The sequence below is a fragment of the Dipodomys ordii genome, unplaced genomic scaffold (assembly GCF_000151885.1).
Source record: "Dipodomys ordii isolate 6190 unplaced genomic scaffold, Dord_2.0 Scaffold49, whole genome shotgun sequence".
Taxonomy (NCBI): domain Eukaryota; kingdom Metazoa; phylum Chordata; class Mammalia; order Rodentia; family Heteromyidae; genus Dipodomys; species Dipodomys ordii.
Genome location: NW_012267265.1, coordinates 9,405,254 through 9,416,345, shown reverse-complemented (window position 1 = coordinate 9,416,345; position 11,092 = coordinate 9,405,254). Strand labels below are relative to the sequence as shown.

At 34.8% G+C, this 11,092-nt stretch overlaps 1 protein-coding gene across 1 annotated transcript in view; it reads right to left on the bottom strand.

Annotated features, from left to right (window-relative positions):
* Positions 1–326: 326 nt before the first annotated feature.
* The window catches only part of LOC105988478 (chromosome unknown open reading frame, human C4orf22), a 554,842-nt gene continuing 544,076 nt past the window's right edge, over positions 327–11,092 (bottom strand). Inside the window, exon 6 of the mRNA XM_013020104.1 lies at positions 327–422. Coding sequence (XP_012875558.1) covers positions 327–422 — 96 coding nt within the window. The remainder of the gene's footprint in view (positions 423–11,092) is intronic.

Below are 11,092 nucleotides of genomic sequence, written 5' to 3'. Positions count from 1 at the left end.
CATTTTTGTTTTGGAAAATCTGAGCTTCAAAATATGTCACCAATTAGTGTATCTTTGAAGTGGCAACAAGATTCTCTTCCATGAACTGTTGCAATCAGCTTCCATGTTCAGGGGAAAAAAATTACAAAAACCTCAACTCAGATCAAGAGGCTATCTGCACAATAAAAAGATGGACAAAATTACAGTTTTCCTTAATTTCCTTATTAAATTTTATTATTCTAATTTGCCTTCAAGTTGTAGGACTTGTTTATGGTTCCAATTTTTTTAAACTACAGAATTAATTTTAATTTAACAAACAATTAGAGAACCATCTAACATGTTGGTACTTAATTCTTCCTTCTGGAAACATGGTCAAAAATGACAGCTTGTATGTAGAGGTCTGTCTGGATAGGGATTCTAGTAGAGTTGTCCCCAGGTTGAGCCTAAAATACACAAATTACATTGTTAACCAAATCCATACAAATAACTGGCATCAGAGGATTTTTACAGAAAACAAAATTAAAATGGCTGTTCCCATGGAGTTAATTCTACTCCACCCCTGATGATTCTTTTTGTCTCAGGAGCAGTGATGATTTCCATTATGAGCTTTGTGGCTACAGGGTTGTGACATTACTAAAAGTACTTGGGATCAAAGAGAATCCCAGATTCACTCTGGTCTAGATTCTCTTGTACACTGTGAGTCACTAACTACAGAAATCCTAATGTAGGGCTTTAAAAACACATGACACTTCAGGCTCATAATTAAAAAGAATTCTATCTTGATTTCTAGTTTGTCAGACCAATACTTCAAAGTTGGAATTGGTTCAAGTCAGTTAAAATACCTGTCCATGATGGCTTGACAATAAAACTTATTATCATCTTCAAAAGGATTTGATCTGCTGTTTTTCCCCCTTTCAAATTATAATCAGTGAGAAAGACATGATCTCTATTTTACTTGGGATTTCCCACATGATGACAAGTTCACAGAGAGCTACCTTGCGAACAACTCTTTCCATTGGTTATAGAGAGAAATGGTAAGAAACTCAGAATTGTTTTTTTAAAAAAACATTTATTATTATTATTTTTTTATTGTGAAAATACTGTCGAAAACATAAGATGATGCTACACGAAATCAACCCTAAGAGAGGGACTTAAGAGATTTTATCTTTCTTGCTGTTCTTGTTAATGTATTTATAATGTACTATGTGATTTTTGTTTGTTTGTTTGTTTTATATGTTCTTTCCCCATGGAATAACCCCTGTTGTCACTGTATTTGATTCTGGTGTCCTGCATCTTGTATATACATTTTTCTAATTTGGGGAGGAGAAGGTAAAAAACAAAATGCTGAAATAAGGATACAGGTTGATCCATTGTAACAATGATATGTACAAGACACTATGTTGAAAAGGAACTTTACAACTTTGCAGGGGGTGGTCAGAGGGAGGAGTCAGGGGGTGGGGAGGAAAGGAATGGTAGGGGAAAAACAAAGGAGGGGGGTAACAATGCTGAATAGGACATGGACTCATTACCTTACTCATGTAACTATAACCCCTCTGTACAGTATCTTTACAATAAAAATATATTTAAAACAAAAAAACAAAAAGGAACTCAGAAATGGTGGTAGAATCAAGTTTTGGTGTTGCTTTTTTCCATTGCTAGTATTTATTTTCTTATGTCAGTCACAGAAGGATATTTTTGACCCAGGTTTTATTAACCGGGACTGGAAAAACTATAGTCTTGAAGTGGGCAAATCAAATGGGTTCATTCATGTCATTTTTACTTTGTTTTTGTTTTTGCTGTTATTTTGTTTGTGTTATTTTACAATTATTAAACGTGTAAAAAACTGCCTATATTGTTATTGTTTATAAAATGTAAATTGCTTGGACCCAATGGAATGAAAGTAATGGTCTTATAGTGACATATATGTCTGTGTGTGTATTTGTGTATGAATTTTATTCATCAATCAAGGAGAAGTTATATAATTTGCAGGGAAATGGATGGAACTGAAATATCATGTTAAGTGAAATAAGTCAGGCTCAGGGAGACAAGGGGTACATATTTTCTCTCACTTGTGGAAGTTAGATGTAAATTATAAACACATATGAAAACATACAGGGTCATATAGCATATATAACTAAACAACCTGACTACAGTTTGGTATGTGCAAAGGATGAGTCTGCTTAACTATCTTACAGTTTAACAAAATACTAGGAAGTTGAACATGTTTTGTCAGGAGATAAGATTCAACGGGGGAGGGTGAAATGAGTGGAGAAATGAAGGCTAGGCAAATAGTCACAATAGTCAAGGTATATACATGAAAATGGAACCAGGTAACTTGAGGCAGTTGGGTAAAGCTGGCATTGATGGTGAGGAGAATGATGAGAGGGATGATCAAGATACACTGTACTCATAGTTTGACATGTTGAATTGAAATCCTTTTGTATAACTACTTAAGGATAACAAAAAACAGCAATCTATTTTGCATATATATCCTTTGAATTCTCTTTGCATTTATTATATTTCCAGTGCCATCTATAATCAATGAATTAACGGGTATTTTTGGCAAATTCATTTTGTGTTTGTGCCTGTGGAGGCTGATTCACCTTCTCTCCAGGAGAAGATGGCACCTCTTAGGATCCTAGGTCCATCTTTCTTTACTGCCAGAGGAAAATCCTCAGTAGCAATGAATTGCTAACTTCTTGGGTCTATTGTTGCTTTCCATATTAGCCCTATGACTATTTTTGTGTTTTTGTCTTTGAATTTTTTATAGTTGATAAACTATACCCCATTAGGGAGAGTGGTGATTCAGAATATAGTTTTATGATCTAACTCTTGTCACCTCTGCAAATTCTTTTGGATGAGAAACAATTGATTTTCCAGAACTTTATTTGTATTATTTGTCTACTCATCTAAGTTTAAATTGAGATTCTTGCACTGACTTGAGAAGATGAATCCTGGACATGTAGACTGGTGATTTTCTTTTCTTGTGTTATGTTTGCATTGATCTGTGGCTAAGGTTGGGTCCTGATTATTAGCTATGTATATTTCTCTATGTGTTGATAGTTACAAATTAGAAAGATCTTTATTTTTTCTTATCTGAACGCAGAATATATTTTCTGTTCTGGAGTGCAGTACTGTCTGTTTAGTGTTGATAGGCTTGTTTAATGCTCGACTCTTCTTTTGAAAAAAAGTCATTTTAAAGCTTCTGTGTAATCTGCCTATATACCAAAGATTCACTGTCTTGTAAGACTAATTTTCTGTGCCCTATGTTATAGTCATTAAATGCGTGATTATTTAAGGAAAATAAGAAAAACAAAGAACAAAACATGTTGTTTACAAGAGCACAAGTATGTTAACTTCTATTTATTTTATTTTATTTTATTTTTTGCCAGTCATGGGTCCTGAACTCTGGGCTTAGGCACTGTCCTTGAGCTCTTCAGCTCAAGGCTAGCTTTCTACCACTTGAGCCACAGCGCTACTTGCAGCTTTTTCGGTTTATGTGGTACTGAGGAATCGAACCCAGGGCCTTATGCATGCAAGACAAGCACTCTACCACTAAGCTACCTTCCCAGCCCACTTCTATTCATTTTTAAAATCTTAATTGTTTAAAATGTTTATTTAAGTAGTTAACTCAGTATTTCTCTGGTTGCTTGATTTAACAAAGTATATGAATACCCATTGACAATTTTTTCTGACTTTTTCATTTCATAACTAGATCCTAGTTATTGAAAAAAAAACTTTTAGGCTCTCTTTTATGCCCCAAACTGCTCTCTTTCATGTTCAAAATCTTTGAGATTTCCTAGAGGGAACTTTAGAAAAACAATTATAAAGATTCAGTCTTGTGTGTTTGAAAAATAGTGCTAAAAATAATTAAGTCTGTTTATAGACTCCAACCAGAGCAGTTGTCAAGTCAGAGGAGATGATCAACCTATCCTAGGTAAATTTGTGTTGATTTGATAGTATTAATATAAGTATTTGGACATTTTTCTATGTGTTATAGGAAGTTGGTTATTGTTCTTAGCTTCTTACATGTTTTCATTTCCAGGGAAAACACAGATTACACCTCTTAGGAATATTTTTACCAGGTTTTCTTCTATTTGTGAGAATTTTAGTTGTGCTTTGTTTGATGGTAACTGGATAATAATAGTGTAAATTATTAGTTATAATTCCAGCTACTGGCAAAAATATAAATATTGAGATTTTACTACAGATTAACTGAATTTCTTTACCTGACATTCATATGGTGTTGATAATTATATCTTGGGATTATTCTGTCATGTTTCAAGAGTTTTTTTCTTTAATGAAATTATTTTTAATCATTTTTTAAATCAGATACACTATTCATAGACCTCTTTGAAAATACATTTAATTTGCCTAAATTGTTTTGCATTGCTTTGTTATCTTGGCCCTGGTTTGTTTCTTATTCTTGTTACTAACTTTCATTTAACTGTGTGCAATGGTAAATTTTTAGTCATAATTCAACAATACTCTCTAGCCTAGTATTTTATTCTCATTCATCTCCAAAATCTCTGACAGGATATAGGCCCTAATTTCTATGCTCAGCAAGAAGGAAACACTACAGAATCTCTGTATCAAATCCTTCCAGCATCTACACTTCAGTATAGAACAGTACAGAACTGGCAATGTAAAGATTGCTTCATGGATAGACTGAGTTAATATTTCTATGAGTATTTCAGGGCCAAAGGAAAGGTTGCATGTGATGATTAACATGAGATCCAGTAGAACAGGATAGCACTAGAATCAATGAATGGTAGACAGCTTTTATGCCTATAGTCTACTGTTGTGTTTTCCAGATGTATTAAAAACATCTTCCTCCCACTTAAACATTCAATAACCCACAAGAATCTAGTATATTCTACTTTTGTAAACTTAAATAAACCATTTAAAATGATATCTGAGTCAGGTCTCAATGTATTCTAACTATAATCTTAGCTATTCAGGGGCCTGAGATCTGAGGATTGAAGTTTCTCTTAATATAATTGTTCCCAAGTCTTAGCAATGGTACAATTACATTCTATATGATGGAACCGGAGGCATTGCTCAAGTGGTGGAGTACTAGCTCTGAAGGAAAAGCCAAGTGAGAACACAAGGCCCTGGAGTTCAAGTTCCAGTACCAGTATTTTAAAATGATATCTGTTTTTTTTACTTACATGTCTAGAATTCAGAGGGTTCTATTAAGGCTCCTTACTTTCAATGTACGAATTTGCATATAGATTCAATCAGAAGCTCTCATCCTTTATACCGGGATATAATTGTACAAATTATAAAACCAAGAAATTGACTGCAATGTCATACTTGAAAACATTACTCATTTAATCTAGTTGAACTTTTCTCAAAGATGTAATGCTTTCAAATTGATTGTAGGCAAACTGGCCTATCTTTTGTATCCAAGAATGTAATTTCTTTCAAAAAAGTAACCTTTGTCTATTCTGGCATAAAGAAAAATAAAAGAAATATATCTGAATTTATAGTTTTTGCAGGTAAATTCTTATGGAATGACTTTCTGGGCTTGTTTTTTTCACCTCAGCACAATAAATACAGAAGGTCTCAAAAGCCCAATTTGAGATCCCATATGGAAATTTCCAAAAAGAACTTAAATTCTTATTTGTTTAAAATTATATTGCCTTATAGTTTATTTTTTTATTTTTATGCCAGTCCTGGGGCTTGAACTCAGGGCCTAGGCACTCTCCCTGAGCTTCTTTTGCTCAAGACTAGCACTCTACCAGTTGAGTCACAGCACCACTTACAGCTTTTTCTGTTTAGTGGTTCTGAGGAATTGAACCCAGAACTTTATGCTTGCTAGGCAAGCACTCTACCACCAAGCCACCTTCCCAGCCCTGTAGTTTTCTTTGATAATACGTCATAAAATTGCTAATAGCGATCACACATACAAATTAGCAAGAGCAAGCCTTGTAGCAGAGAGAGACGAATCAGCACATGGAATGTTCTCACTTCAAAATCCCAGTATAAGAAGCTTTTAAACACCTCTGTCTGAGATCATTGCAAGGTCCTAGAAGAGACTGGACTGAAAGCCAAGTATAAAATATGAATAAAACAGGATACTAAGATGATAACCATAGTAATACATTGCTGAGAAATATGGATGAAGTGAGAAGTGAAGAAAGTCCAACTTACTACAAGGAGAATCACAGATTTCAATGCATTAAAGAAATGACAAACAAATTTAGATAAATGTATAGGAAAGTATTTTCCCAATCTTAATATGTGAACTTTAAAACTCAGAAGGAGAAAGAACTAGTTTGGGCCATGTTTAAATCTACACATACCGTAAACCACTATAAAGGCTTACACAATTATCTTTTAAATTGCAGCCATTTACACATAAAATACTTAAACATTAATTTGAAAAAAAATCCACCAAAATTTTAGGAAAATGGGAAGAAAGTAGTAACAATTAGAGAAGAAAAAAATCAATAGATGAATATGGATATTTTGATTAAGTATTTACTTATTTACTGCTAAAAATCAGTGGCTTTGAAAAGCATGTTAAAATTATGTAAGTGAAGCTGGGTGCCAGTGTCTCATGTCTATAATCCCAGCTACTCAGGAAGATGAAAGCTGAGAATCATGGTTTGAAGCCAGCGTGGGCAGGAAAATTCATGAAAATCTTATCTCCAATTAATTACCCAAAAAGCTGGAAGTGGTTCAAGTGGTAGAGCATTAGCCTTGAGGAAAAAAGCTCAGGGACAGAACCCACGAAGCCCAGGACCATCATGCACACAAAAATTCACAGAATTGAGCTTTATCTTTTCTTTTTTGGGGGGCTATTTTTTAGGCTTTATTACTGTTAAGTCATTTGAAAATGCACCATTCCTTTTCATTATGTACAGGAGATATCAAAGGAAAAAATGAAAATTATAGTAAGCCAAAGCAAACATTCATGTCTATAAAATTCAAGCCTTGCCAAGGTGAGTCATCACACAGCTTCACATTTTTTTTTTTTACTGGTCATATATTCATTTGTTTATTTATTGCTGGTTGTGTGGGGCTTGAACTCTGGGCCTGGGCACTGTCCCTCAGCTCTTCAACTCAAGGCCAGCACTTTACCACTTGAGCCACAGTGCCACTTCCGGGTTTTTCTGCTTAGGTGGTCCTGAGGAATCGAACCTAGGGCCTCATTCATGCAAGGCAAGCACTCTACCACTGAGCCACCTTCCCAGCCCCTTTTATTTATTTTTTAAATATATATTTTTATTGTAAAGATACTATACAGAGGGGTTACAGTTACATGAGCAAGGCAATGAGTGCATTTCCTTTCAAGCATTGTTGACCTGCTGATTAATAATCAATATTATTTCCAGTAACTATAAAAATGTAAAGAAATTGACTTCAATTAAATTTGTTCTGCAGAATGAACAAAGTTCAAAAACTACAAAATAAAGTGGTAACCCCTGTGTACAACACCCTATTGATAACAATAAAATTGTATTTTAAATTGCAAAATAAATAGAGCATGGCAAATGAGTCTTACAAGAGTTCAGGTGTAATTGTAAATTGATATGGTCTTGAAATACAATTTGACAGTGTCTCTTTAAGGCTTTACAAACTAAGTGATTTCACTTTAGAAGTCTGTCTGAAGTATCTGTGGGGTTTCCCACAGACAGTTGTAGAGCTGATAGTTGAAGGAAAACAAGAACTAACCTTAATGTTTATGAGTGGAAAATTCTTATATGATGATGAGGAATTATAGCTAAAAATGATAAACTATTATCTACACTATTTTGAAACTTGTTTTTTCCACTTACTAATCATGTTCACATTAAAACTGTTATATTCTATTTCTTGTGTAAATGCAGAGTAACCTTTTAACCATTGCCCTATCATGGACATATGGACTATTTCCATTTTTTTCCCTTGCAGTGTTTCCATTTAGGATATTTGCAGTGTGTAAAGTAATATCCCACAAGGAAGAAGTATGTATTCAAGTACCTACTTGATACCAGACATTTTAGACACATTCTCTCATTTTCCCCCCAGGAAAACCTTTTGTAAAATTACTGTTTGCATAGATTTTTATACATGGTGCAACAGAGGTGAAGCAGCATTCATAAAGGTTAAGCGATTTTTCCTAATTACAGAGCTGATAAAATTGCTGTAATGCCAACCCACTTACAGTATTGTCCCTCTTAAATGGCTTTATCCTTCCTGAACTTTGTGGCCATTCCTAGCCCTTTCACCTGTTTCCAGATATTTGGAATAACTCTCAGTAAACCTCAAATGAGCAAGTGAGATTCAGTAAGTGGTCTAGATGTGTGTTTGAACATCCTGACCATATTATGTTACTCTGCTCATGGCAAGGTGTGTATTCTTTTCTGTTTCCGATAAATTTATGAAGATCATCAAAATTAAAAAGTAAGTGGTGCTTCCCAAAAGATTAAGAATCTAATCTCTGCAGCAGCCATTTGTGCTTAAGAGGTAATTATTCAGGCTGGTGAGTTCGGGCTGCCATTTTTCGCGGGGGTGGGAGAAAGGAAAGGTTGTGCTAAGTATTAACTTTGATTCTTCCTTTGGCTACTTAAGGCATTACACATAGTCTAAGCCATGACTGCTTGTGCTGAAGATCTGCAAGCCAGCAACATCCACTTAGACATTGTCACTATTGGGATTTTTCTCATTTTCTGTCATCATTCATGCTAGTGTGCTTCATATTCTAATAAATTAACATCTCTCATCTTGCTTTGGTGTTTCAATACCTCAGAAAATTAAGGATTTGTTGATGTGGTGAAAGTCATGGGAGTTATGTAATAATTCAAAATTATGTATTTGTTATTTTCTTTCTTCCAGTTCATCTTTTGTGTGCTCTATTTCAAATATATGTTCAGACCTTGGATACTTTACAGCAATGTGCTTATCTCTAGGGCATGTTCCATAAATACTGCATGTAAAATTAAAGTCATTCTTCCAGGTCAAGAGGAGGACATGGAATTTAAGCTTCAGGAGTTTTAATTCATAAAAGCCAAGTTCAATTATGTAATTTTAATATGCTCCTTAAGGCCATTGATTTTAGCAGTAGTTAGTTGAGTAAATACTTAATTTATATGTGGTGGACATTTAGTTCAGATACACCAGGTGATTGCCCAGGGGAGAAATGTTTAAAAGCTACTTAGTATGTGGGTGTTTTAAGGCTATAATCAACCAAATATTCAGTAATTTGGGCAGCAAAACCAGAAAGTTGGCAAGATCTCAGTTTTACTTAATGACTACAACTGTGCCACAGTTAAAAAGCATCATTTTACAAGCAGCCTCCAAGGCAAAGCCAAGGGCCAAAAAAGTGGTGTTGGTGATTCAGTAAGTGGCCCCAGACCTACTGGCCCAGACTTCAGTTTTTCAGTAGAGTTTGAGGGGACATTCTTGTAGAGTGTTAAATTTTGCTTACAGTTATTTCACTTTGTGATTTTCTGTCCATGCTGGGAATCAAACCTGGGGTTTCATACAGACTAGACAAGCATTCTGCCATTGAGCTACACTTTCATAGCTTGTTTTTATTTTAATATTCCAAAGGAAATATACCTGTCTCCTGTGAAAAGACAGATTGCAAAACTGATCCTCTTCAGTAGAGGTTGGAACAGAGGAACCATTTGCTTGAAGAATGGTAAGGGCTTCTACATTTACAACAATGGTTGTAGGCTGTGATGGGTTGGGACTGAAGGTCTGGGTGGCAAGGGAAACTAAGAGCAATCAATGGACTTAGAAGCAGACCCAAGGTGAAGGAGGCAATTAACACCTTTCCTACTAATAGCAGTACCTGGGTGGTACTTGCTGTTGTGAGAGAACAGAGGAGAAAACTGGTGCTGCTGGAATTTTTCTCCAAATTAAAAAAAGCCTAATTATTCAGTTATTTTCTTTTAACCAAATTTATTTAAGAATCAAACTGACCTAGTTATTTTTTTGCTCATAGTAAAAGAAATCAGCTTACTTTGCCTAATACAATTTTCTCCCAGTTTTTCCATTTCCTTATGAATGGGGCAGTAGCATTCTTTCTGATAGAAGCATAGAATTCCACTGTTTATATATACCACATTTTCTTGATCCATTCATCCACTGAGGGGCATCTGGGTTAATTACATATTTTGGTTATGCTAAACAATACAATGAACATAGTTGTGCTGATGCCTTTTGTGTAGCCTGGTTTGTGATCCATTGGATATATGCTCAGGAATGGGATTGCTGGATCATAAGGGAGTTCTTTTGAGGAACCTCTATACTGCTTTCTAGAGTGGTTGAACAAGATTACATTCACACCAACAGTGTAGTAGTATCCCCTTTTGATCACATCCCCACCAGATTCTATTATTGTTAGTTTTCTTGAAAATGGCCATTCTAACTGGGATGAGTTGTTTGGATTTGCATTTCTTTTTATGGCCAGTGATGTCAAACATTTCTTCATGTGTCTATTGGCCATTCCTATTTCTTCTTTGGTAAAGTCCCTTTTTAAATCTTCAGCCTATGGCTTTCCTCATTTATAATTATTAGAATATGCCTATACATCTGTGAGTAAACCCAATGGATAGTAAAAAATAATTCACTTGGACATGATTGATTAAACAGCACTCTAAACATTCACACAGTGAGAACAAAGGAGGATATTCAAGGTCTCACTAGCTATGCTATGTGCATATGATCATATAAAATAATGAATACCAAGAAATGGAAACAAGAATTTTTTTATTGTAATGCTTTTTTGTTTTTTTTCTTTCCTTTTTTTCTTTGGTTTATTCCTTTTGGTCACTGTTTTGTATTTCTGTACCCTTTATCTTGTATATAAATTAATCTGATATGGGAGGGGAAAGGGAAGCATAGAAACAGTGGGACAAAGGGTGAACCAATTCAGCAGTGATACTAGACATTATGTTGGAATGAAACTATCCAACTGGGGGAAGGGAAGTAAGGAGGAGAAAAACTAGGAGTGAATGCGGGAGGGAATGACACTGTTCAAAAGGAAATGTACTCATTACCTGACTTACGTAACTGTAACCCTCTGTACATCACCTTTACAATAAAATTTAAGAAAATTAAAAACAATCAGCATCTGACATATTTGCTTAAAGCATCTGCATACATGACAATGATA